The 26,296-nt window shown below is 36.2% G+C and overlaps 1 protein-coding gene across 8 annotated transcripts in view; it reads left to right on the forward strand.

Moving 5' to 3' along the window:
- The window catches only part of ATP9B (ATPase phospholipid transporting 9B (putative)), a 174,885-nt gene that overhangs the window by 51,724 nt on the left and 96,865 nt on the right, over positions 1–26,296 (forward strand). For all 8 annotated transcript variants that reach the window (XR_012041096.1, XM_072853466.1, XM_072853469.1 and 5 more), the window contains 2 exons: positions 310–361; positions 18,283–18,377. Coding sequence is in view for 7 of the 8 variants with exons in the window: in XM_072853466.1 (XP_072709567.1) it covers positions 310–361; positions 18,283–18,377 (147 nt within the window). In the remaining variant the exon portion in view is untranslated. The remainder of the gene's footprint in view (positions 1–309; positions 362–18,282; positions 18,378–26,296) is intronic.

The following is a 26,296-nucleotide window of genomic DNA, read 5'->3' on the forward strand; positions in this document are numbered from 1 at the left end:
TAGATATTTGTATTTCCAAACTACTGTTTTCAGTCAAGAAAATGTAAATCTGTTGTAGTTCTTCAGGTATTTATGATTCACTTATAAAGAGCATCTGAAAGGATTAGCTGTTGTTGCTTATTGTATAATTTTTTTTAAATATTGATTTCTGAATTGCAAATGCTGAATGTAAAGTACTGTGAGAAATCCTATTTTAATTGAGTTTTAATCCAAGTGTGACCTTTTGGTGATAGATCTTACTGGACATTTGATTGGAACTCACTTTTTTTCCTACTTACAAAAAATATACCTTTTTTCCCCTCTCCTCAGAATCAACGAATCCCATCTGACATGGTGTTTCTCAGAACATCGGAAAAAACTGGTATGTTTTGATAATTCACATTGGTTATGTGATAAGTTTGTGGTTGCAGTAAAATTTTAGATTGTGCATTGTGGCCAATTTGAAGTGGTCAAATAGATTGATGTTAGGACATCTACCTTCATGAGTTTAATCAGAGGGGGTCCACGTGTGAGAAATACAGTCTGCTTGGGCAGTAAAACAGGAGAAATCTTACTGTGAACATGAGACCTTTATAGGTATGTTCCTCTAAATAGATGATTTTTATGAATTGTTATAACAAAATGCTTAGGTAAAGCAAATATTAAGACTGCTTTATATTTAAAAGACTGTACTTGTTTAATATGACTTGACACTTTTAAATGATTGATGACTAATCATTATCTTGCAACACACATAAATATCATCTGATTGTATTTCAGTTATTAAATTGAAAAGAACTGAAATCTGAACCTACTAATATGTGATTAAATTTTTTTTTTTAATCTATTACAACGATCTAAAACCCTGAAATAACTGAATTTTTTAACTTGGAAATAATACTGCCTTTTTGGTCAGTCACAAAACCAACGATTTTCTTGAGTGAGAGAAAGAAAAGTACTTCTCGTTAGCTCTGTTCCTCTTCACATGGTGATGGGGAGTACTCTTAATCTTTGAGAAACAAATATCTCCTTTATAAGAACCCTATAAATTATAGCTGTTTTGATTAAAGTTTAGAAATTACTATTGGATGTACAAGGTTCAAATACTATATATGTATTTGAACTACAATACTATAACTCATTTGAGTTTCCCTCCTTTATATTACCATTTCTCTTCAGATCCTGAAGAACGGTCTGATATTTGTCAGACAGCACTAAATTTCACAAAGCTAATAGCTGTGATATTGGTAAACCCTGTATTAGTGGCACTTGGTATTTCACTGTGGCACTGGAGTTCTATCATATATTTCAGATAAAAGGCTAAATTTGCAGAGATCATTTGCAAGAGAAGACAAAAATATTTCTGATAGCCTACAGAACACTACTAGAGCTATATATTTGCCAAAAGAAGAAGTTGTTACTGTACAGTTACTGTGTCTTGCTAATGACTTTCAAATGCTGATTAGATGCTACAGATCATCTATAACTGATCTGGACTGACAAAGTTTCCTAAGAGTCTGTATATAATCTCCATCTTAGTTAATTTTTATATACAATTCTGCAGCACATGGAATGTGATTTTTAACATGCACTTTCTGTAAGTGTGCAACAGGTTAACTATTTATATTGGTGTTGCACTTCTTTAAAAACAACCAAACAACTCCCCCCCCCCCCCCCAAAAAAAAAAAAAAAATCCCCTGAACTTCAAGCATATGGCAGTAATTGTTTTTTGACTAAAGAGTGAACACATACATCTGTAATTGTTTCTTCCTAGATGTTGCATTTTGACTGATTTATGGTTTAATTTATAGTTGACACTTTAAGTACCTTGTAAAATACATTTGCTTTTGCATGGTTTTATGTTCTATATGTAATTTTATTTTATCTTCTGTGCAATAAAACAGTTTAACTATAACTTGTTACTATAAGTCTATAAAGAGTAAAGCAAAGAGTTTGAACTAATCTTAAAATCCAGCCCACCCTGTAAGCTACTTTTGGGGCAAAGTACTATTTTCCAGCTTCAATATTTACGCTACATATTAATGTTGTCTGCAGCACTGTAATATCCTATATCTTCAGTCAAAAAAGAAGCAGTTTGAGTTATAAATGGGTAGTTTACAAAGTTCAGCCTAAAACTATTCTGGCTTCTCGTGCAAGTGTGGTACCATGGAAGAAATGAGACAGTGGCATGTGCTTGTTTTTCTCCCCTTCCACTTCCCACCCACCCCCCAAATGCACTTTTTAGGAATGTTGAGGTTTTTTTAGGATACTTCTAACTCTACATAGCAGAAGCTGAATTTCAGGGAATCAAGTTTATTTTGATAAAACTGAATTCTTATTAGATGTCTTCTTTTTTTACTTGATCAGATACATTGTCTTTTAGCTAGAATGATATCTTCATATAATCTGATATAATGACTTGATGCTAATTGTGTACATCTAATTTCTAACATGTGTACAATCTAATTTCTAAGATTCCTATGTTTTTTTTAATCAGACTTTTAGAAAAGTTAGTCTAAAGACTAATGTGGGTGAGTCTTTGTTTTGTATTCATGATTGACAGTCTGTAACATTGATATTCCTCTCTTTCATGAATGGAGGCAGTTAGATGGGTGTTTGAGTTTAGAGTTAGGATTACTTTCTGGGGGGATGGAGCAGGTGGAAATCCTCAGATGTGAATCCTTTGCTGCTGTCAGGCTCCCCATGTAACAGAGGCTTCCACAAGATCTTAATTGGCTTCCCAAATAAATAAAAAAAAAAAAGGGGGAAAAGATTAAGAGCAAAAAACTCTGGAATAATATCTTGGTTTTATACATATATTTAAGAAGGGAGGGGGGGAAGGTTAAGGCTGAATCTTGGTTTTGCTCATTACATATGGCAGGGATGACAAGCGATTTGGAAGATTTGTCCCATTTATCAGCCTTCCACCAGATTAAAGGAAACGTTCATGCTGAGCTAGCTGCAAAAGGTGGTTTAAAGGTTATTTTCATTTGGTGTATAAGCAGGTATTATGCCAAAAACAACTGACTACCTTAGTGGAAAGCTGTTATGCAAATGTAGGCGAGATCTGTGTTACACCAACGGAAAGCTTCCTTGCTCAAATTAAGCTAGATCCTAAGTGGCCTTTAACATAGTTTTCAGGTTCTTTTTTTAGATTGCTTGGCATGCTCTGTACGTTTTATTTGTCTATATGCCATCTCAGTCATAGATCAAAAGGTAGACAGGGCATTCCAGACATCATCGCATAACTTTATAATTGTCCACAGGAACTGCCAACTGAAGCAGGTGGTAATGACTTCAACATTATGGGAGTATTATCAAAGATACTATGTTTGTAAAAGAAGAAAAATATCAAAGATAAACTCTTTCCTTCTCTAAGCTAAAATCCTTGTCCTCCACCTTGGCTGTGCCTTGTGTTGGTACCTTGGTTGTGCCTTTTGTTGGTTCAGTGACCAGCTTCTGATCCAGGTGCTAACACACAAAGGTGTTCTGAGATGAACTGGAACTGGTCCTTCGTGAAAATCTGGTGAATGTCTTTATAAGACTCAGTATCTCTGGAATATTTGTGGTCTGTTAACTTTCAAATGTGAAATTCTGAGAGGAACACAAATTGGATAGGGTGGCTACAGTGTCAAAAAAGAGTGAATGAAGCTTAATTTTTTTTTTCCTTCAAACTTTTCATTTACCAACTTCCAGTAACCTCAAATTCTTATTATTCATAGGGCAAAAGCTGGCATATGCAATGGCTGGTTCTGAGCTAAGCACATGTTGATTTTTTTTGCTATCAGTTTTTGCTAGGTCCTAGAACAGATGGCTGCTGGAGCCAACAGCTTGGCTTTTCTCTTGTTCTTGTGGCTCTTTCGTCCTCTAATTTTTCACAAAAATTCAAGGAAATTCATATCCTTGAGATCTTTGGTCTGCCATACTTGATTGAAATTTGCCCCAAGTTAAAAGTTACTGAGAGAAAGATGGCATGGCAGAATAGTATTGTACATGAAAATAGGGCTAAGTGGGCTATTTGCTAAAGCCTTGGCAGCTGGAAGAGCCAAGGGATAACTACCTTTTGGGCTTGTGACATGCTGCATGGACTACAGTGCTAGGACTACAAAGAATTGTTTGTGTTCTGTACTACTGCTAACTATTTAAGCCTATGACAGACTAATCACAACACTGTTATGATACTAGCTCTTTGTTTAGTAGCTTTTTAGGAGGATAAGAATTGATTAATCTTAGTTAAGCCCTTCTTTTTGTTCCTGAGGTCCCCCTTGTCGCAGACAATGCTTTATGATGGTATGGAAAGTAGAGCTGGGTTTTCTCTTCAGCCTTTTCTGGTAGAAACTGAACTTCCAAAGGGTGAAATGAAAGTGCTTTTACTGGTCTACTTCAACTTTCCTGACCATGGTATTTGAACCTTGTACATCTGTCTTTTGCACAGAGTTAAAATTTTTGTCAGACACTTGATTCTATGCAGAGTAACAGGCCACTGCTTCTGGAAAAAAGTAGTTTTCCCAAGAGACAGAGTACTGCATTAAGGTATTCCTCTTCTAACAAACTTCTAAAAGTTTGTAAAAACTGTAAAGGTAGAATTCTAGTAAAATAAGGTCCACAAATGCATTTTAATACATCAGCTGCTGTAGACTTCTCAGCAGCTACCAAACTGGCAAAAGATTTTTTTTTAATTGTTAGAGATGATACTCTAGAGAGAGCAACTCCCACTGGCTGATCAGTTCCACTGCTGTCAAGCATGCTGTCATGCACAAATCATCATAAAACAATTTTGTTATTATATGTCTTTAAATCCAGTGTATAGTAATTTACTGGTGTGGACATTCCAAAATACTGTATGTCTACCACTACAGCTGTGCAATGGAAGCAATAGGGAAATGGGACCATTTACAAATTATCACAATCCTTTGATTGTGAAGAACCTTTAATTCCTCGCAAGGTAATGCCACTTGCACAATTGTAAGTTACATCTGGTATTTTTCAGGCCTGCTTTACATTGTTTTGGTCTTACCTATGTGAGTACTTTAGATGGTATCTCAGAATCGCAGAATGGTTGAGGTTGGAAGGGATCTCCAGATATCTTCTGGTCCAACACCCCTGCTCAAGCTGGGCCACCTAGAGCTGGTTGCCCAGGACCATGTCCAGACAGCTTTTAAACATCTCCAAGGAGGGAAATTCCACAGCCTCTCTGGGCAAGCTATGCCAGTGGTTGGTTATCCTCACAGTTAAAAAATAATAATTCTTGTTTCCTGATGTTCAGAGGGAACCTCCTGTGTTTTAGTTTGTGCCCATTGCCTCTGGTCCTGTCACTGGGCACCACTGAAAAGAGCCTGGCCCTCTCCTTCCAGAAGGAGAGTCTTTGCACTCTCCTTCCAGGTATTTATAGACATTAATAGGATTCTCCCTGAGCCTTGTCTTCTCCAGGCTGAGCAGTCCCAGCTCTCTCAGACTTTCCTCACATGTGAGATGCTCCAGTCCATCATCTTCGTGGCCCTCTGTTGGACCTTCTCCAGTATGTCCATATCACTCATACTGAGGAGCCCAGAACTGGACACAGGAGTCTAGTGTGTGGCCTCATGAGTGCTGAGTAGAGGGGAAGGATCACCCCCACCACATTGCTGGCAATGCTTTGCCTAACGCAGCCCAGGATACTGGTAGCCTTTTCTGCTGCAAGGGCATGTTGCTGGCTCGTGTTCAACCTGGTGTCCACCAGGATCCCCAGGTCGTTTTCTGCAAAGCTCGTTTCCAGCTGGGTGGCCCCCCAGCATATACTGGTGTGTGGGGTTGTTCCTCACCAGGTGCAGGATTGTGCACCATTTCTTGTTGAACGTTGAGGTTTTTGTCAGCCCGTTTCTCCAGCCTGTTGAGGTCCCTCTGGATATCCCCCATTACATAGATCAGTTTTTTGAATTTCACTTACAAAACTCCTTAAAAATGGTATATTTACTCAGGCTTAAATTAGTAGTTGCAAACATGTTTGTTTTTTTCAGAATTGTAACAAAAAGAGCAGTCTCGCTTGTATTAAAATTTGTAGTTAAGAGTTTTCAGGATTCTTTACTTGTAATTACTTTAACAGCAAAGGTACGAGTAAAATGTGGGAATAAACCAGGAAAACAGTTTTTCTTTGGAGGGTTTGTAGCAATTCATTTCTGTAGCAATATAACTGACTCAGATGTGATTTTTTTTTTAAATTTTAACCATTTTACAGGCATAAACTATGCAATGCAAGTACAGGTAAAGTCATCATTCATATAGCTTGATTTGCTGTTGGAAGGAGCTCTGAGTAAACTAGTAAAGGCTTACTCCGGAGTCTACCTTCTCAAAGTCTGCTGATTAAAGAAAAGAGTTATTTTGAAAATGATTAATTCTTAAGCATGTCTCCACAGAAAGCGAGAATTGTGCTGGCAAGTATGTTTTACTTGTTTAAAAGGTCTAGTTTTGTAGATCTGAAAATGCAAGTATTAGTAGAACATTTGTGTCTTAATATGAAACCCCAAACTCGGTGCAAGTAAAAATATAATAAAGATGATGCAAGTAGTATCTATTTATTCTGTAAAGTTAGGAATAAGTGTTCTACAAACAACTTAATTGTCTGGGCCCCAGCCTGTTCTGGAACTTCAGATATTTGAAAATCAAACCAGAGGAAAAAAATATCAGTTTGGAATTCAGTTGCGCAACTGATGTCACTTTTTATCTCTCTATAAAACCAACTACCGCAGAATAATAAGGCTGAAGGAGTCGCATTTCTCACACATTCTGGAATTTTCTATTATGTTTAGAAAGCAAGCGTTATAAAACCTACCTGTCTGGGAACTAAAATGCTTTGAAAATCTATTGCTATAGAGAATGATAAATGACTAGAGTTAAGTTTTGCACATATGGACAGATAAAAGTTTATCTTCAGGGCATGAGTAGCTGCCGACAATCTGTCCAAACCACTTTAATCTGTTTCTATACTTCAGTTCCTATTCCATTTTTAACATTTGATTTAACTCAGGCTTGAAATGTTTTGGTATCTACTTTAAGCCACTGAGTAATACTGATTCAATCTGATCAGCTACTTTTTTAAGATATAGTCAGATAGTATGAGTGTTATGTGGTGGAAGGAGGTGGTCTCGGCAGGCATTAAGCTCCTGATAGTATTGTGCTCTCTATATTATTGATGTAAAATTACACAGTAAAATGTTATTAGAAGACATGATCATATATTTAATTCCCTAATTATTTTCTTTTATTTTCTGTGCATACTTGGGAGACTAGCACAATGCATGTGTTTCATTAGATTTGCAGCAAAATAAGCAGTAACAAAGAAATATTTATTACTTATTTAGGTTTTGTATTAAAAAAAAAAAGACTAGTAAGAGTTGAAAAAGTTTATCTGTAAGGAGGCTGTATATTGTATTAGGCATAAATTTGCCTGTTCCTGCTCTCCAGTGATAATGCACTTCCCCAGAATTTCAGGGCATTTGGTGGCTTGGCTGCAGTAGCAGTCTGAATATGTTGAAATCCCAAATAATTCCCCCAGTTTTGGGAAACAGCTTAGAAAAGCTGAAAGTGAGAATCATCAAAGCGGATCTCAGAGGCAGGGTAAGTCAGGCAAACAAACTAGATGTATATTTATAACTGTTAGACTGTGGATATGTTGTCAAAGGCTTTGAAAATAAAAGACAAAGAAATTACTCTTGCAGAAGTTAGGTTCAAGAATTCCTTGCGTAGAAGCAGTTTATAATGTTTCCTGTAAAGTATCTGTTCATAAGATTGATGCCATGCATTATGGTTTTTTTAGACAGTCACCTTTTTCTTCTGTTAGATTGTTTAATTTGTGGTTTTTTTTTCTTTTCTTACCTGAAGGCTTTACTAGGCAAGCTGTTAACACTAACTTGATAATTCTTTCAAAGGATTGGAAAATGTCTCGTTCCTCATCTTTATTATGAAAAAGGAATTTCTGCATAGCCTATAAAGTTCTGATTATTAGGTCTAATGAGGAGTGATCTTGCAGTAGTTTTAAAGTTGTCTCACTAAAAATTTAGAAATGATCCTCAAATCAATCTTAATGTATTCATAAGGAGAGGATGGCTTGCACATGTTAATCTAATTCTGACTTTCATATGGGGCTTGAGGTGTGTGGCTGGCTGGAGTTAGAATGGAAGCCTGTGTAGGCTTGAACTACCTTAGTCTAGCAGCTCTCTTTCCAGTGGTAGAAAACCTGATGTGGAGCAACCTGCCTTGTCAGGAGAACGCAGTTGAGGAGGGCACTGGGTTCTCCTTACAAGTGCTATGGCCCATGTTGCCATGCTGTCATTGCTCTTGGTACATATGAAGGGTAAAGGAAATTTAGCTCAAATACTTAACTTCTTCAGTTACAGTTCTGATTGCAGGTGTCGATGTAGCTTTGCACATCCTTCCTCTGTCTGTCAAGTAGAAAGAAACTGGAAAAAACAGAAATCCTCTGCTTTTTGCTGTAATGAAGTCCAGTGATAAATCTTTGCAGCTGGGCCTGTTGTGTCTTCCCAGGCTCCTGTTTGGTAAAGGAGAATGTGCTTTTCCCTGCTAAATTTTTAACCAAAGATTTATCCTCTTGTTTTTCACATGCCTATGGTAATCTGATGGCTTTGTCAACTCCTTTGACTTGTACTTTTCTGTGTTTAAGCTTTATGAGATACCAAGGCTTTGATTCCTGCTCCTCCTAATTTAGTTAATGGTATGTCCTTCAAGTTGATTACTATTGCCACTGCTAAAATCTTCAAGACTAAACATGCTTTCAGTGGATTCTGGTATATTTGGCCATACACTTTTCTCAGCCTCCTTTGTTTGCTTCTGAGCTCTGCTTTCATCAAGAGAGAAAATGCTCCTTAAGTCACCTACAAGCACTCTTCTTTGAGGTGTATATGCATATGTATTTTTTGTATTATTGGTCTTTAGGAATACGTAAGGGCATTAGGGAGGTCAATGGGGAGAGCAAGTTCTGCTGTGCTGTCGGAGCTCTCAAATCAAGGAGCCTGTTTAGTCAATATTCTTAAAATATTTTGAATGTTTTGAACCTTTACTTGTGGCATTGATGTTAATGTGTGCTTTGCATTAGGATCAGAAAAGTGATTGAATTGATTTTGATTTTTCTACTGAAATTTAGGCCAAAAAAAGAAGGAAAGCCAGTTAAAAAGTCCTAATTCCTGATTCCATTTCTGTTATGATAGGCAGCAATTTAATGATTGTCCTGTATAATTACTGCATATCTGACTGTACATTGTAAGAAGGATCCTATTGAATCTTTAAGCAAACATGCAGTACTTGCACTTGCAGTAATTCTCATAATACATTTTAAATAAGAACCGTCTTTCCAATTGTAAACCAGAATGTTTTCCTGTGAGGGCCAAATGAGCACTGTGTGTTAAGGACAGATAAATGAAAAATGCCAGCTGAACTCAGTACTTAGACCAGAATAATGATTCAAATAATGGTAAAACATCAAAATGGATGGTATTTATGGAATAGCACTTATGGAATAGCATCTGTGTTAGACAATTTTCCTGTTTTAGTGGGGCCTTAAAGTGGTTTGCAGTGGAGCCACTTTTGTGTTAAAAGACTGTAACATCTCTGATTGCAAAAGGTTCAGTTTCATCCCTTTTACCTATCCAGATGTGCAACATACTTTGATACAAAGTAGTCTGTAATCTCAGTGAAATTAGCTTGCTGTGGTAGGTTACACTAGGTAGGGTTTATCTCCTACTGTGTTACAATTACTTCTTCTGGAAAATATTTTCATCCTTAATTCATTTGAAGGAAGATGTACCATCTACTGCTTGTTGAGAAACATGCTTTTAATGCTATCATATGTAGTAAATATGACAAATATGTTGAAGATGTGAACAAAATTGGTTTACAAATGAATAAGCAAGGCTGAAAATATTCTCAAGATTCTTGGATTTTAATCAGACGATGTGTTTGGATCATTCATGGGACAGATCACCACAGGTTATTCCAGTTCTAAATGTTAAAAACAACTAGAATAGCAGACTAAGCAAATGCACAAACAGGGAGTAGTGTCAGTGAAAAATATTCTGGTGATTGTATAAAATGTAATGGTAAAGCTGACATCTGCCAAGTACCATACTGATTTTCATACCATTATAAAGTGGTATTCTGGCCTCCACTTTTTTTGGTCTGAAAAGCAAGAATTTTTCAGTGTTCCAGGCATTCTGTATGCTAGAGTTTTTTATTTAGTCATTAAACTGAAGACTTAAATAATGCACATTATCTTTTCTGTATCACTGGGGTTCTCCAAAAAGAGATTAATATACATCAGAAGAATAATGGACCAAAGTGGTGTATCAAATCCTATTAAATGGAAAAGATAAATTGATGCTTTTGAGTACCCTTCTGTATACCTCAAAATAATATAAATCAGAAAGTTAAAATAAGACTGTGAATATGAATGTAGATGTGGGGTTTTTTTTGGTTTTGCTTGGAACATTGTTTGCTACATATAAGAGAATTCCATAATGTTTTTAATAAAAATAGAGATAAAAATTCCTAAAACGTACTGAATCAATACAGCAATTCAAAAAAGATGCAGTGTGATCAAGCTTGGATTAAAAGCATCTGTGTGCTTGTCAATAAGGAACTGTGATGAGTTTGGGGGTATCATATTGACTGTGTATTAATACATGGTATCCTATAAGACCATCAGCTGATTGTTTAGAATGTAAATGAATCTGTTGATGGATCTTGTGACTGATGGCTTAAATTCCAATTAATCAATTGCTTCATCGGTTTCTTAATTCAGATCAAATGTCTCAAGTACACACAGTTCTTTAATGGTCTTAAGAGAAATTAATGCTTTAAAACTAATTTAATCAGTCTTGTATAAATGCCACTACATTTTTCAATTGCATCCTGTGTGATGGCACTGTAGCTTAAATGTTTGGGATCTTTCAGGTCTCTTGGGTTTTTTTCCTCCTTAGAAGTTGTCATAATTAAAAGCTGCTTGTTATAGTGGTAAATGAAACTCTGTACTCCAACATGTCATCTTGGTGCTGCTATTCATCTAGTCATCAGTTTAAAATTTTCAGGCACATAGTCACTTAAGTAATATAATAATTTTTAAGTTGTTCCTGAATGATCTGGTTTTAGGTGTGCAAAGTAAAAGTCCATTTTTCTTTTGTTGGGTATATTCTAGTAACCCATCTTTTTCAGTGCTTTTGGCTTAAAGCAGGAAGGCTGGTAATATTACCAGACAATATATAGCTGTTTATGACACCACAGTTCCATGTGCCCTGTTTCACAGTGACCCATCAATTAATTCATCAACACTTGACGCAGGCTCTTCACTGTGACACTTACACTGGTTGATCTTAATTTGATTGTCATTAAAACCTTCCTTTCCTGACAACTGTTGTCAATTATACAAAATAAAATCAAGTATTCATAAGTAGGCTGTAATAGGATATATGCAGGCAGATTTAATAATTCAGTTTTGCTGAGGCTTGAAAGGCATTAGTTGTAGCTGTTGTTCTCATTTGTAAAAAATTCATTGGATACAGCTCTTGAGAGAGAAGGCAGACATAATTTTATTTATTTAGAGTTGACTGAGAAGAACCCAGACATGTAGTGGTGGTTTAGCATTATCTCTGTTTAAGAATAACTGACATGAATTCTTCAGTTACGTATTATAGAAAGTAAATGTAATTTAATTTTACAATTATTTTTTTTAGACTAATTTAAGTTCACACACTCTACTGTTGTTTTTCAATGAAATATCTGTAATGGAGTGTGGAATTCAACCCTGCATTTATGCAGACAAAACAATACCTTTTCAAGACTGGAGTGCTTAGTCTTTAATATGCTTGTAAAATACGCGTATTCCTGCATATCTGCTATATACAACTAAATTATAGTTGCTTCCCTCTGATGCATCTTCAGCACTGTATAACATTAAAATGTGTGCTATAGCATATTTGAATTATACCTACAAGTTCTCTTTAGTGCTTACTGGCAAGTCTCTTTTTTTTTTTTAAAGCTTGCTGATATTTGGCAAAAAATTTGCAAGCAGAAAACTGTTAACTTTAATGTTCTCCAAGAGAAAGTTAAATACGGTTTTCAGAACTTCTGTATTGTTGATTGGCTTCTTATGTACTATTCTTTACTGTGTATACTGACGTTTGTAACAAATACTGTGTGTGGGTTGACTGTTAACGCTCTGTGGAAGGGATTTGAATGTACTTGTGAAATCTAAAATTGGAAATATTTTTTAAAATAATTTAACTTGTAAAATGCTGATTAAATAGGTGTAGTTGAAGACAAGATCTGCTGTTAAGTGATTGCTCAAAGCAAGAGCAGAAAAAGTGAAGGACAGACGTGTGGAAGTATTTTTATAATGATGTGTCATTCACTTTGTCATTTTTTAATGCTAGTCAGAATAAGTTATTCCTTAGGGTTTTTTTCCCCTGAATTCAGAATCTTCTCTCTTCTGTCTGATATCGTAACTTAGAGCTTCTTTCTCAGATTCTTCTTCCAGGCTGGGAACTGGGAGTGAGGAAATGAAAATTAAGTTCTGGATACAGGACAAGTGGGATAGTTTAGTTTCTTATGGCAAGAAAACCATCTTAATTTCTCATCTTGCTATTAGTCAAGAAACCTGGACGGTCCTGGAAAGCAAATGCTTTAAGTATTAGCATACTCTTCCACCTTTTCTTTCTAAAAACAAAGCCGGTAGACTTCATGAACAAGAAGGAAGCAGGGAGGAAGCTCTGTCTTTCCATGATGCCACTCTACCTAAACTTTTCCTTACCATTTTCATAATGTGATTTGCAGGGAATTTCCATGAGTTGATGCATGCATTTTGAGGTATTTGGATTCAATTAGCCAGTCTTGGATTATTCAAGAGTATTATTATATAACAAAGAACATCAGGCCATATTTGTATAACTGGTAGGATATTCTGCTTCTGTCTGATTATTTTAGGGCACTATTAGGCTATTGAGAAAAGTTCTCTTGTAGTTAGTATTAATTAATTAGTTCACATGCTGTGTGATGGCATTCGGGATGATCTGCTCCATCAGCTTTCCTGGTGCCAAGGTCAGGCTGACAGGCCTGTAGTTCCCCGGATCCTCTTTCCGGCCCTTCTTGTAGATGGGTGTCACATTTGCTAGCCTCCAGTCAACTGGGACCTCCCCAGTTAGCCAGGACCGCTGATAAATGATTGAAAATGGCTTGGTGAGCACTTCCACCAGCTCCCTCAGTACCCTTGGGTGGATCCCATCCGGCCCCATAGACTTGTGTGTATCTAAGTGGTGTAGCAGGTCGCTAACCATTTCCCCTTGGATTATGGGGGCTCCATTCTGGTCCCTGTCTTCCAGCTCATGGGGCTGGGTACCCAGAGAACAACTGGTCTTACTATTAAAGACTGAGGTAAAGAAGGTATTAAGTACCTCAGCCTTTTCCTCATCCTTCGTCACTATCTCGATGTAATTCAGATCATTCGAATGATTTTTTTGTTTGTTTCTTCATTATAGCCTTCCATGAAAATCAGGTGATGCAATTTTATATGGAATAATTTAAATTATTTTCCTTTTGCAAAGTAGATTGCTCTTAATCTGTCAATACTGCTATTTTGGGTTTCTTGTGTTAACAACACTTTCTTTAAAAACTACTTGGTAAACAGGCTGAATAGTAAGCTAGTTGTTCTAAGGAGAATTATCTATCTTTCTGCTTATCAGAAACAACAACACTTCCAAATGAAATAAAATAGGAATAAATAAGTTATTTAATACACAACAATTTTTCTTTTCCGAGGAACTTATTTTAAAAACCCTGTAAGCTAGAATATATTTAAGAAAATATGTAACATCCCAAGTAATAGCTTGTTTTCAGAAGCCTGTATTAAAAACTGTAATTACTACTCAGAAGTGTGTATATAAAATTTAAGTGCTTGGTGGTAGCACAAGTTTATGTACATTACTGTAATTTCAGGAAATTAAAGATATCTACATATAAAGAAATTAATGCATAAAATATGAATAGTGAGTTTGGTAGTATAAAAAAATAGAGGATTTGGCTATCTGATGATGATGCATAGTATTAATTAAGAGAAAGCTTATGATATAATTGGTTTTACTTCATTAAGAAGCTTCCCTTTCTGGGGATTCCCCCCTTTTTTTTTTTTTTTTTTTTTTTTTAAGTTTAAGGCTAAATTATGACCAGCATTTTCCAAGCATAGCCTGTATTTAGTTTGAAAATTTTTGTTCGGGGCCTTTTTCTTCAGTATTTCTGAAGGTAGGGGTAGGCCCAGGCCCACAAAAGAGGTCACTGATGCACATGTAAGTGTAAACCATTCCCAGAAGCATTTGACATATGCATGTCCTGCATGTATGCTCTGAGTAAAGCCTTAAGTCCAGCACACACTGAGTAAGTAGGATTCTTCCTGCTTACTCTGTATTTAGCACAGTACCTTTGTTTGATAAATCTAGGCCAGGCATATCATAGCTCTAAATTTGCCTTCACAGATGAGCTTTTGTATCTCTGTTTCAAAACACCGTAAAAGCTACTGAAATAAACGTTATTTTTGTTCAATATTCTATTAACACACAAAATAGCTATTAAAAAAGATGGGGTTTTATTCATAGTATCTCAAATAACCATAAACAAGAAGTCTGTCTGTTTATAATTAGCAATGTATCCTTATATTTTAAAGTTACGTAGTTACTTCAGGTTCTTAAAATGGTTTTCATCCTTTGTATTGCAGGTGCTGCTTTTCCACAGAAAAGCTATCTTAGGGTAAATTCTGGACAGGCCTCAAACAGTTGAGCTTTTGCTAAAACAAAAAAACCCAGAATTGTAGTCCTAGGACTTCCCTAAACATACAAGTTTCACAGATTTCAAATGAAATGGTTTTAAAAATCAGTTTAGTTGCATTTGGGCAGCACCTTGCATGGACATGCTCTAAATTGATTTATGCCTGTCTTCAACTGATTAGGCTAAATGAATATTACATAGTTGTAAATTAGTTTAAATGTGCTCATGTGAAGTTTGGACCACTTTTGATAAATGATTAAACTGTTTAAACACAGTGTAATTTTCTTAAATCAACCCTTAATTTCTAATTTGGATCATTCCAAAATTTTCACTGTAAAGACAGAAATGTCAGACATGTTCACAATGTTCAACTTTGTCCACTAATCTTGAATGGCTGTGTATTGTTATGGGAAATGAGCATCTGAGTGCCCTCACTTTATGAAGTAAAAAGTTTAATTTTATTAATTCTTCTTTATATGTAGCCTTATGAAAATTTCTTATGTTTGGTGTGGCTTTTCTTTTCTCTTTTTTTTTTTGTAGACAGCTATGCTTTGGGAAATATTTAAAATACTTCATGACTTTTCCTTTAAGCAGCATAGAACTGAAAAAATAATTTGATTCTCTATGTGCTGTAAAATAATTGCCAGGTTCAAGAGTTATCGCTGAATTCAGAGGGAATAGCAATTCCTGACATCTGTATAGGTGTGTTTTTCCTGGCAAGTCATATTCAGGTTAGAAATGTAAGATATTTTTAACACTGACCTAAAGCATTCTGTACATAACAGAATAGTTAAAGTACATATTTAGTACATAACACAATTTTTTACTACATTTGGAGGGTTTGTTGTTGTTGTTGTTGTCTTGTTATTTGTTTGGGGGGGGGTTGTTGTGGTTTTTTTTGGTTGTGTGTGTTGGTTTTTTTGTTTTTGTTTTTTTAATTTTGTGATTTGGAGGTTAGGGGGCAGTGCTTCCAAGCATTTCAAAATGGAGCAGTTACAATAGCTATTTTTTCAGGAGACTTTGATTTTTAGAAGTTTTATGTACTGCTGACTCAAATACCTTCCAAAGGTAAAGTACGTGTGACTTCCATGCAATACACAGTGGGGAATATTTAGGTTTTTTTACAGGTCCAAGGGGTTGGTAGGGGTGAAGAGTTGTTTTTATACATTGTTTCTAATTACATGTTTAATCTCCCATTTTTATAGCTTAGTTAAACCAGGTTTAAAAACAGTGTCTCATAGTATAATTAAAATTCCTTAGTCAAATCTGCTGTACTATTTGAGGTAGAGAAGACAATTGTATTGTTTCAGTTTTGCTGTTGTGATCACTATTGAAAGCTGACTTGGCAGAAAGCAGTCCCTTTTTCTGGATAAAAGGGAAACAGGCTATGAGATAAGTTATTGATGAAATTAACTGCTGAAGTGGAGAGGAAATGCAGCTGGCCAATACATGTCATAGTGTGAGCTCTATTAAATGAATATATGTGCAGTCAACCATTCACAGGAGCCACACTGGTCTTGAACTGCATTGATCTATAGTATAATTCTAAATGAAATTGATGGAAGAGAGCAACCATTGACAGGAAGGGTAAAGAGAACCATGAAATGTCTTGTACAGGAAAAGTATGATGGAAAGTAGGCTCAGCTATGCCATGGATAGAAAGTGTGGTGAAACCATGGTATTTCTAGGTGTTCCTAGGTACCTCACCCTTAATTATAATGCAGTGTATGTCACTGGACTCTTCAAAAAGTGCTTTATAGTATTTTATTTTTAGAAGAAAATCCATAAAGAATCCTGTTAAGAATTTAAAATCAGCTTTTCAAGAACTTTAGGTACAGCTTTGTAGCTTGCAGCTCTGAGCTTCGGGTGAAATTTAGTTGTGATAATGTGTTCTGAGAGCTGTTTATATTAACATCCAAAGATTTGTTTACTTACTATGCACTTAATATAAATACAGCTGTTACATGAAGGCTTGTAAGCTTCTTTCAAGACTGTTGTGCAAAAATGCTGTCTTCTAGTCAGATGTAACTTCAGGTGGCTTCTCTCTCTGGCATGTCCTTTCAGACCATTAGCTCATTGAACTGCTTAATTTACAGGCCTTGTTGACTAAAGTTCTTGGGTTCTGTTAGATTTTACTTACATCAGGGTCCATGTGTCCTATGAAAGAATCTCTCTCCCAATTTTGTGTTCACTGGTAGGTACCCATTCTTGATGTATTGCCTATTAGATTCAAAGCTTCTAGCACATTGTTGTCTTGTCTGTGTAAGAAGACTCAAACCTGGATAAATTCTTTTGCCGGTGTTTCCTTCAGTTTAATTGCTACCATATCACTTCTAGTGATGAAACTACTTTGTTAGTTTTTATTGGACTAGTTGAAATATAGAAGGAATTATGGGTATATATGCATGTATGTCTATACACATGGTTTAAAATTTACAAATAACTAGAAAAATATATTTTTATTTCACACCCATAGCACACAGTAACAATACTGTATATAGTTGTTAGGCTGTAGTGTAATGGAAGTTGTAATTATTACTTCAGAAATATTTAAGGTTTCTTTAGTGTAGCAATTGTGAAGAGTATTGCTAAAATTTTACCACCTTTTTTAAAGGCTTCAAAGTAGATGGAAATTGTAGCTAATTGTATATGTTTTTAATGATTTGCAATGTTCATGTGCAGTCTTTTTTGAATCTTACATTAGTAACCTATATAATACTCCAGACTTGATGATATCCATCAAACTAGTTATTGGGGCAGGGGGAGGCTCTGCACTGGTCTCAGTTTTCTGTTTCTTGAATACTAGTCTTCTGTATGTAAAACATACTGATTCTCTTCAGTATGTATCAGTCTGTATCTTGAGCTTCCCTCGTATCTGGAGTACTGTGCATGTGTTGACAGGTTTCTTTAGCCTTAGCTCCTTGGCAGTTACAGATGACTCAAAATTATTTAAGTGTAGTACATTGGGATCCATATTGTTTTGAATGGTATCCATGTTAAGGATTTATTTTAAACAATTTTTTTCAGAGAAGCCAGGAGACTATAAGTAGTGGAAGTTTGTGATGTCACACGAGCAGAGAGAGAAAAATCATAGGCATCAGTTCATTATTCTATTGTGTTGGAATTGTACAAGTGACAAAATTCTAAAGAGAAAAAAAATTTAAACCTGTTTCAACTTCAGCCAACGAGGTTGCATCTCTTGCTGATAACATTTGGAAACCTGTTTAGAACATATTGAGAAACCTGTAAAATAGGACACCCACCCCACCCCCCCCTTCATAAACAGGCATGTTGTTAATTTTATCAGAAAAATTGTGCTGTTGTGTGATATCTGGAGCATTCCTGGAAGAAAGCACACAGACATTCCAAAATATGAATCCTTTTATATGTAGCACATTTATTTAAAAATGGTTGTAAATTGCTTTATTTTCACCCTTCTAAATTTTTTAACCCAAACTGAATTTTTGAGATAAAAAAAATAGTTTGATGTCTCCTTATAACTTCAAGGTTCGTGTTTCATTCGAACTGACCAGCTCGATGGAGAAACAGACTGGAAACTGAAGGTTGCTGTCAGTTGCACACAAAGATTGCCAGCTTTGGGGGTAAGCATTTTATCTGTTTGCTTTTATGATATCTTCCATGTATGCATATATATCTCTTATCTAAAAGATTGTTACAGTTATTGTAAGTATTGGAAAATATCTGTTACCACAGTCTTAGTTTTTGCAATAAATAGGAGATAGATATTCCACTGAATGCTGAATGAGAAGTTGGTTATGCAAATATTCTTATTTTTACCTTGAAAAGAAACTGAGACAGAATTGGATTTTTATCTTTCAACTTAGTGGTTCTCATTGTGGTCCCCACTAAGATCCATACTCCGCAGAAGCGTATCACAGTTGTAGTGTTTTCAACCAAGCGTTATACTGCAAGTTCAAGTCATCCTTGCCTCAGGAACCATTGCTGTAATCACTAACTTGTAAGCTTGGGAAACGAGTAGTCTGCTCTTAGAAGGTAAAGTGCTTTTTGTTGTCAAGATGCTTTCTAGTCTGACTAGATGCAATGTGCAAGTTCTTATGAGGAGGGCTCTCTGAGTTGCCTGAATGTGTGTATTTTTTGAGTGCATATATGCGTCTTGTCATGGGTAACTATTAAAATTGTGGAAAAGGACACATGTATGTGTGTGTATATATGTATACATTCAAAATAGACATGTATCTACAAAAATGTCTGTAGAATTGTATAAATGTATCTTAATGAGAAGCTGAATTGTGTCCCTTGTACTGGGGAAGCTGCTATTTTAACAGGAGAGTTGGCTTAGTATTAAGAGACTCCTTCTGAAAACATACTCAAGTTACAAGCTTGTGGAAATCTACCTGTACAGAATTTCTGGTCTTTTGACACTAAATCCTTTAGGTCTTTTATTAAAGGCAAACATACCTTAAGAGGACTGTTTATATGCCATCTCAATAGAAAAAGTGTGTGTTAGATTATCTGCCAGATCTTAGCAGGACTTCTGCAGTAACTCTTCCAGAATTACAGAGTTGCTGCCACACTGAAATTAGCAGAAGGGAGAGATTTTTTTCCTGTGTTCATACTGCTCTGGCTACTGGCTTCACGTGTGACAGGAGGAGGAAAAAATAGCCAGGTTTGAATTTAGAAAATTGGAAATGAGGGATGGAACTGAAAGTTGGTCATGCCAGACAGAGATGCCAAGTCAGGCTCTGAGATGGGAGTTCTGGTGCAAGAACAGGCTTTAACAAGTATTCTGTAACCTGCAGTTGAATTTGCATGTTAGTATTTGTAATAACGCCTCTCCTGTAGGTTTTTACTATTTAGTCATTGGCCTATCTTGTTTTCTCATGTCCACGTTTAAGACAGATGCGTGCATTTGACTAAAATTCAGTCAATTTTCTATCTTGCTTTGATTTTTTTTAAATTAAATAGTCCTTTTCAGATAGTTACAACTGTGTTGAATTTAGCTATTATTTTTTATTTTTCTTTTGTTTTGGAAGCCTCACTGACTGCACTCAGCAAATACAACTCTTCGTGCAGAGCGCTGCCTCTTTGAGTTCTGTTTGCTGGTTATAATTTCAGTGTTCTGAGCTTGGAAATTTTGGTGTTCTGAGGCTGATGAAATCTGGAGTAAATTACAATGCAAAGGTTTCTCTGCACTCTCCTTTGGAAAAGAAAAGAAAAAAGTTTTACATTATCTTTTCTTTTTTTCTTTTAAACCCCAAATCCATGTCTGAAGTTTTCCCTCCTTACTAGGAAGAAATAGACCTGGTAGAGCAGGGAATTGTTGTACTGTAACTTTAATATTATGTTCTTTGTTTAAAAAAACCCAAACTGTTATCAATGGACTTGACAAATAAATTGTTAAGCATCTATGGAGATAGTATAAAATTATGGTTAAATCATCTGTGCATTTGATTTGAAAGAAGTAAATGTTTGTATTGTAGTTGTTTACAGTGGAAAATAAGTCAGAAATAGTTGGGGAGTCTGCATTTGAATGGTAGGACATGCAGCCTCAACTTCCTGCAGAAGTGAAGGTTTGCTTCGGGTGGTGGTTGTTTTGGGCATGTGGGAGAGGGAAAGGCAAGGTATCACCAAGAAATTATTCATGTGTCTTGGAAACAGTATACAAGAGTCGACTGTACAATATAGTAACCATTTCTTAGTTGTTTCCACTTACTGCTATTAACCTACCTCTGACTGATCTGTGGTTCTTGCAAGGTGTTTATATTCTCCCTCCTCTTGAGCTGTAGGTGACAACCTGAGTTGCATCAGCAGGTGTGGTTAATCAAGGAGCTATGTACACTTAACAAACCTTCCCTAGCTACCAGCAGCAAATGGAAGCCACCAAGTAGCTGATGTGCCTCTGCCCTTTCTGGCATCATGCAGTTATTGGTCATTAACCATGCTAGCCAAGACTTTGTCTGCATTAAGCTGACATGTCTTCCTGAAGTAACTGACACTGGGTATAATACTTCCTGCCAACTAAACTAAGCTATCTCCCAGTTTCCATACTGTGTGGTTTGGTCAAACCATTGACACTTGGTGGTTCTTTAATGAGATAATTTTAAATGGCTGCTTCCTAGCTGGTCTTAGACTGTTTGCAGTGGTCATGTCATATATCTGCTTCACTCCTAAGCCCCATCTGTGTGGGAATTATTTTGGGGAAATGGTAGCCTAATGCACCCAAATGTAAACGCTTTTTAGGGGATCCCCACGTCCTTCACAGAAGATAATGCTCAGCACATATCCCAGAAGGCTGTTTCCATTCCTGTGGAAAGCACATTGGTATTTCTTTAATTTCTGCAAAGACACTTTTACCTTTACTGGGGTGGCAATAATATGCAAGAGTATCAGCCATCTAAAGAAACTCTGTGGATGGCCAACTTCAGAAGATTAGTATGAAGCTTTAAGCAGGCTGTGAATTTCAAACTAACAAAAAATAGCATTATGGAATTATTTTATTCTAAGCCTAATTTCCGTAGTTCCTAATAGAGTCATAAGCTGTATCTGTATCTAAGCCCTACACATATTCTTTTTTTTTTAAAGCTAAATTAAAATGCAGTGGGCAGAATTATTTCTTTATAGTTACAGTAAAAATAATAGTTTTGGAAAAAAGAGTAAAAATAGGATACATGCTTTAAACATGTTAGGGATAGTGTTTGGCACCCTTTGAAACTTTACACCCAACTTATCTAAAAAGGGATGCTTAAAATATGTAGTTGAGGTTTTCTCAGGAAACAGTATTAAAGCTCTATTGTACAGGCAGTGGAAAAAATTTGAAGCAACTTGGTTAAAAGTAAGGATCATCTGAGAAAGCCATTTCAAGTAGACTTTTCTCACCCTAGGCTTCTACAGTATCCTCTGTTGCTGAAAACTTCTCAATAAAACTGAAAAATCAGGCAAGTTGCTTTCCAGATACTAACTTGGAAATGTCTGTTGCTTTGTTTCTGTTCCTAACTTGAAAAACCACTATTTTACAGCGATTATCTTGCTAACTTGTACTTGTGTAATAGGGGCATATGCTTTTTGACAGGCTTAACATTACTTTTGCAGAAACTTGTTGGGGTTTGAAGCAGTCTGGCAAAGGACTGAGCTTTGTCCTCTGGTCTGGGATCAACTTTGGTTTCCTTTCCTCTACCAGACGTTAGGAGAATCGGGCAATGATCCTTCCTTCTGCTAAAAGAAGTTGCTGGGATGTGATCCTCCTTTCATTCTATTTGCATTGTGTGCTGCACAAGGTGGGCAGTGCATGGTATTTGCCCCCAGAATAACTGACATGGTGAAAATAAGGCACTTCAGGGAACACCCGTCTAAACGTTTTGCTTTACCTTTTTTAAATCAAGCCATTAATGAAAACTATTTTGCTTTAAGGAATGTGGGAAAATCTACCTTCCCAAACACCAGATGATTCATACCTGATAAATGCCCGTTTCTGTCCGTTCTGTGTAATACTGTCAAACAACATTGCCACTTCCATAGGCGGTACGTTACTAAAATCCTGCTCACGTGCCCGTTTTCTTGCGCGTACAGCGGTAACGTATGCGCTTGGGGAGGCGGCGCGCGGGGGAGCGGCCCTGCCGTGCCCTACTCCGTGGTCGCCACCTGCTGGGCGGCCGCCGGCGCAGCGGCGGGACGGCGGCACGCGGGGCCCCGCCCTCGCCCGGCCCGGCCCTGCCCTCGCCGCCAGCTGGGGGGCGGGCCCCGTCCGGGCGAGGGGGAGTGAGGCGAGTTGTGTGGTGGTCAGCCAGGAAACTAATTTTGGATTAGTTGAAAGGCACGGTAAAGAAAAGGGGTAGAGCAGGATGTATTCTGTGCCGGTGAAGAATTACGTGGAGAATGCGAAGTTGTCTTAGTCTTGTCCGTTTCAAAGACAGGAAGTTTGTGTTTTAATTCAGTACTGCCTTTAAACTGGATTGAAGGCTCCTATTTGTATGCATGGCTACAAAAATGGGTTATGTTTTCGAGGTTAACTTTATACGTGTTTATGATAAACCAGCAGTTAGCTGCAGGGGCTCTGTTCATAATGAGAGCCTGTTCAGACAGGGGCGCACAGGGAGGCGTGGGGCGCAATCTCTGGGGTCTGGCATTTTACCCTTGCCATCTCTGGACTGATGTTCTGGGTTTTGGCTGTAATGGATTAAATAGTGTCAGCTAACTTTCTCTCTGAAGTAGCAGTTGTCCATTGCAGCAGTGCTTTTCCTGGCTTCCAGAGATTCTCCACGCATAAAGCAACACCTATCACAGTGTCTTCTCCATGTGCTTGCAGCACATTTTCAAAGCTGAGGCTTACAGCTCATATTTACATATTAAAATGCATATTTAATAATTTAAGAGCATGTGTGCAAGTTGAGCATAAAATAGACTATAAACAATGTAATCATGTGTTTGATGGAATATACTCTCCATAATTGTCACTCGTTTTGATTTCTTTAGTTATCTGGTACGAAGGCAGTGAGTATCGTTTGTTGGCAGAGCTGTCAGTCATGTCAACAGAGCAGCACTGTAACCCTTACCCACTGTGACACCCAGAATAAACAAACCTGCAGACCTTCAGAGCTTTTCTTAAAGAACAGATGACACCACCAAGATTATTAATACAGATTTTGTTGTCTTTCTAAAGCACTTGATGGGATCAGAGAATTAAAATTTCAACAAGTCATTTAAAGGCAGCTGAGCAGCAAATATTGTAACACCTAGATTAGATCTCTTGCAGTTTTGTAGTTATAGGTGGGGCAGTTCTTCTGGCAATATGTGTGTTCTGAGGCATTCTTCTCTAGTTTGTGTGATCAACTAAATTTATTAACAGCAATGAGGTCACTGTAATTTTCAATAAATGGTGACTTGCTGATTTATATCAGAAGATCCATACAGCAGTAAACAATACCATTTACATTTAATTAGTTTTATTGAACCAAAAGCAATTTTATTTGTAATGAACTACATGTTATGATTAAGAATGTATTTTAATGATCTTTAAGTAAGGTAGACAAATGTTGCCCTTGACCTAATAGAGGAAATTTTTCTATGTTATTGATAACTTTACAGTGATTTTTAAATTCTGAAATGCAGAAGAAAACATTTTCATTATTGTACCATCAAGTCATTTCCTGACTTTCAGTGTAGAAGGATGAAATGCATTCTTCTGAATTATTATTTTCAAGTATGGCATAATTAAATGCATATCAAGTTTTTAAAAAAATCTCATCTACTCTGTTATAAAAATAATTTAATTCTTACTGCTTGAGACTCAAGTCTTTCATATATTTTCTTTAATCTAGAACTGTTACAATTCCCTCTACCCAAGTGGATTTTTTTCCTTGAGTAAGAAAATAACTGAGGTCATTTGCACTCACTGTCTCCTAAAAGCAACGTAATTTTAGATGTAGAATACTGTTTCCATTGAACATATTGGTAGAACTATTTGGCTTCAGTGAACCAGCAGTTCAGTGCTTATAGCATGAAAATAATTCTTTATTGAAGATGAATTTCACAAAGATCAAGTCCCTCATTAGTTAAATCATTAATAAAAGGTAGTTGTCTGGGTTTTTTTAAATATAATTAAATTCTTTGTTTAAGGTAATTTCCCTTATCCCTACATTTATATAGGGGGAAGCAATGACATAACCTAACCAGGTAAATTTTTCTTGCTCAGTGAGCAGAAGTTATATTTACATGGAGTCTTGTGTACAAATCTTGATGTCTCCTTGTTAAATTCACCATCGTGACTTCTTTTAAGACATTGAGATGAGAAACGCACAGCTTCTACTACTAGGAAGGCAGCACTAGGTGAAGGAACATCTTTGTATTCTTATAGTAACCTTTATTGTTGAAAGCAGTTCGTATGTAATCTGTCTCCTATAACTGTATCATTCTTCAGATTTCTCTTTCTTTCCCTTGTATTTTAAAACTTCAACTACTGTATTTTATTGGCCTGAGAATGATGTCCCTTTGGAGTACAGAGCATTGGGCTACAGAAAAAAAGTCCTTACCCCTTTTCTTTACCCTAATAATGAAAAAATATTTCAGAAAGCTACTGAGCACGTGTAATATGCTTGTATGTCTTTTCTTGAATGAAATGCCAATGAACTACCACCCTGGATTTCTCTCAGAGCATAGGTTTTTCTTACAATTTTTTGTTTTAGGAAATGCTGTGCACTTTTGGAATACTCTGCCAGTTCTACTTTGTGGCATTCCAGAGTAATGCCACAAATGTGTAGGGAATGTGCAGATCTCAGTTTTCAGAAAGATAAGTGAATTTGAGTTGAAATTCAAAAAAAGAAAAAACGGGAAACATGAAAGTTGAGGTGTTAAATCAGAAATACAAAAGGAGAATTAAAACATGAAAAGACAGAGGGAATGTGGTAGAAATGTTTACATTTAAAATGTAACAAAGGAGAACATCACAGTAGAAGAAAATAGAAGGATTAGAAACCAAGAAAATATATTACTGTACAAATGCCAATATACTTAAAGGTGGATATTTCTGCTTCCTTTTATTCTAACGTTGCTTCCCGCTAAGGCATTCTTTGAAAAGCGAGAAGTTATTGGTTGACGCATTTCACTAGCAGTTTTTATTGTGTATATGAGTGTGTGTGGTATTAGTTTTCTGCTGTGCTATCCACTACTGAGAGACTCTTTATTTTTCTTTGCATAATAAAGCACATAATAGCCTGGATTAGCTAAATTGTAGGTGATAACAGATTGGAAAGAAGTGAATGATGAAGATATAGGACACCACGTGTGTATTAGTTTCATATAAATTATTTCTCGTGAAACTGATGAAAGTAGGTTGGAATAACAAGGATGCAATGAATGAACTTTGTGTGAAAGACTACGATAAATGGCCAACAGTTTAAGATAAAGATAATTTGTGAGAGTTAATGTTCAGATTTGATTCATGTTTTAAAAAGCATGAAGTGCTTTTGCAAGGCATGAAGTGAGAGATTTCTTGTCTGCAGAATATAAATAGAAATACAAATTCATTGTTTATAGAGCTACACATTTTTAAACTAAAGTCAAACGTGTTTAATAAATGTACAATAGATTTTAAAAAAGCATTAATTTTGATCTGGAAAAGTGAAAAAATAATGATATTAAAAAATCTGTAGCCATGTTATCGGAGAAACAAAAGGATACAAATGTGTCAGATTTTAAGACATTAACACAGGTGGACAATTACACCTTTAGTTAATTTATGTAATGTTCAAATTATGTAATATTGAAATGTAGTTATTTTTTGTTACATTCAAAATTATGAACAAAAAATAATGGCATGCTTTTAAAAATAGCTACATTTGAGCCAAGGTGTGGTTATATGTCCATGAAATATGCTGTAAAATTAATTCTGCTTTTGAAGATAGCACATTCTAGCTAGCGTGAACAGGGTATTGTAGCCATGTAATCTGCTCCCCAGAAATGGCATCTGATTAGCCTTTTGCAAGATTCATCCAGTAATAAAGGATGGAGATAACCCAGATAGTTAGGCGCTACATACGGTGAGAAG

The sequence above is a fragment of the Ciconia boyciana genome, chromosome 2 (assembly GCF_034638445.1).
Source record: "Ciconia boyciana chromosome 2, ASM3463844v1, whole genome shotgun sequence".
Classification (NCBI taxonomy): domain Eukaryota; kingdom Metazoa; phylum Chordata; class Aves; order Ciconiiformes; family Ciconiidae; genus Ciconia; species Ciconia boyciana.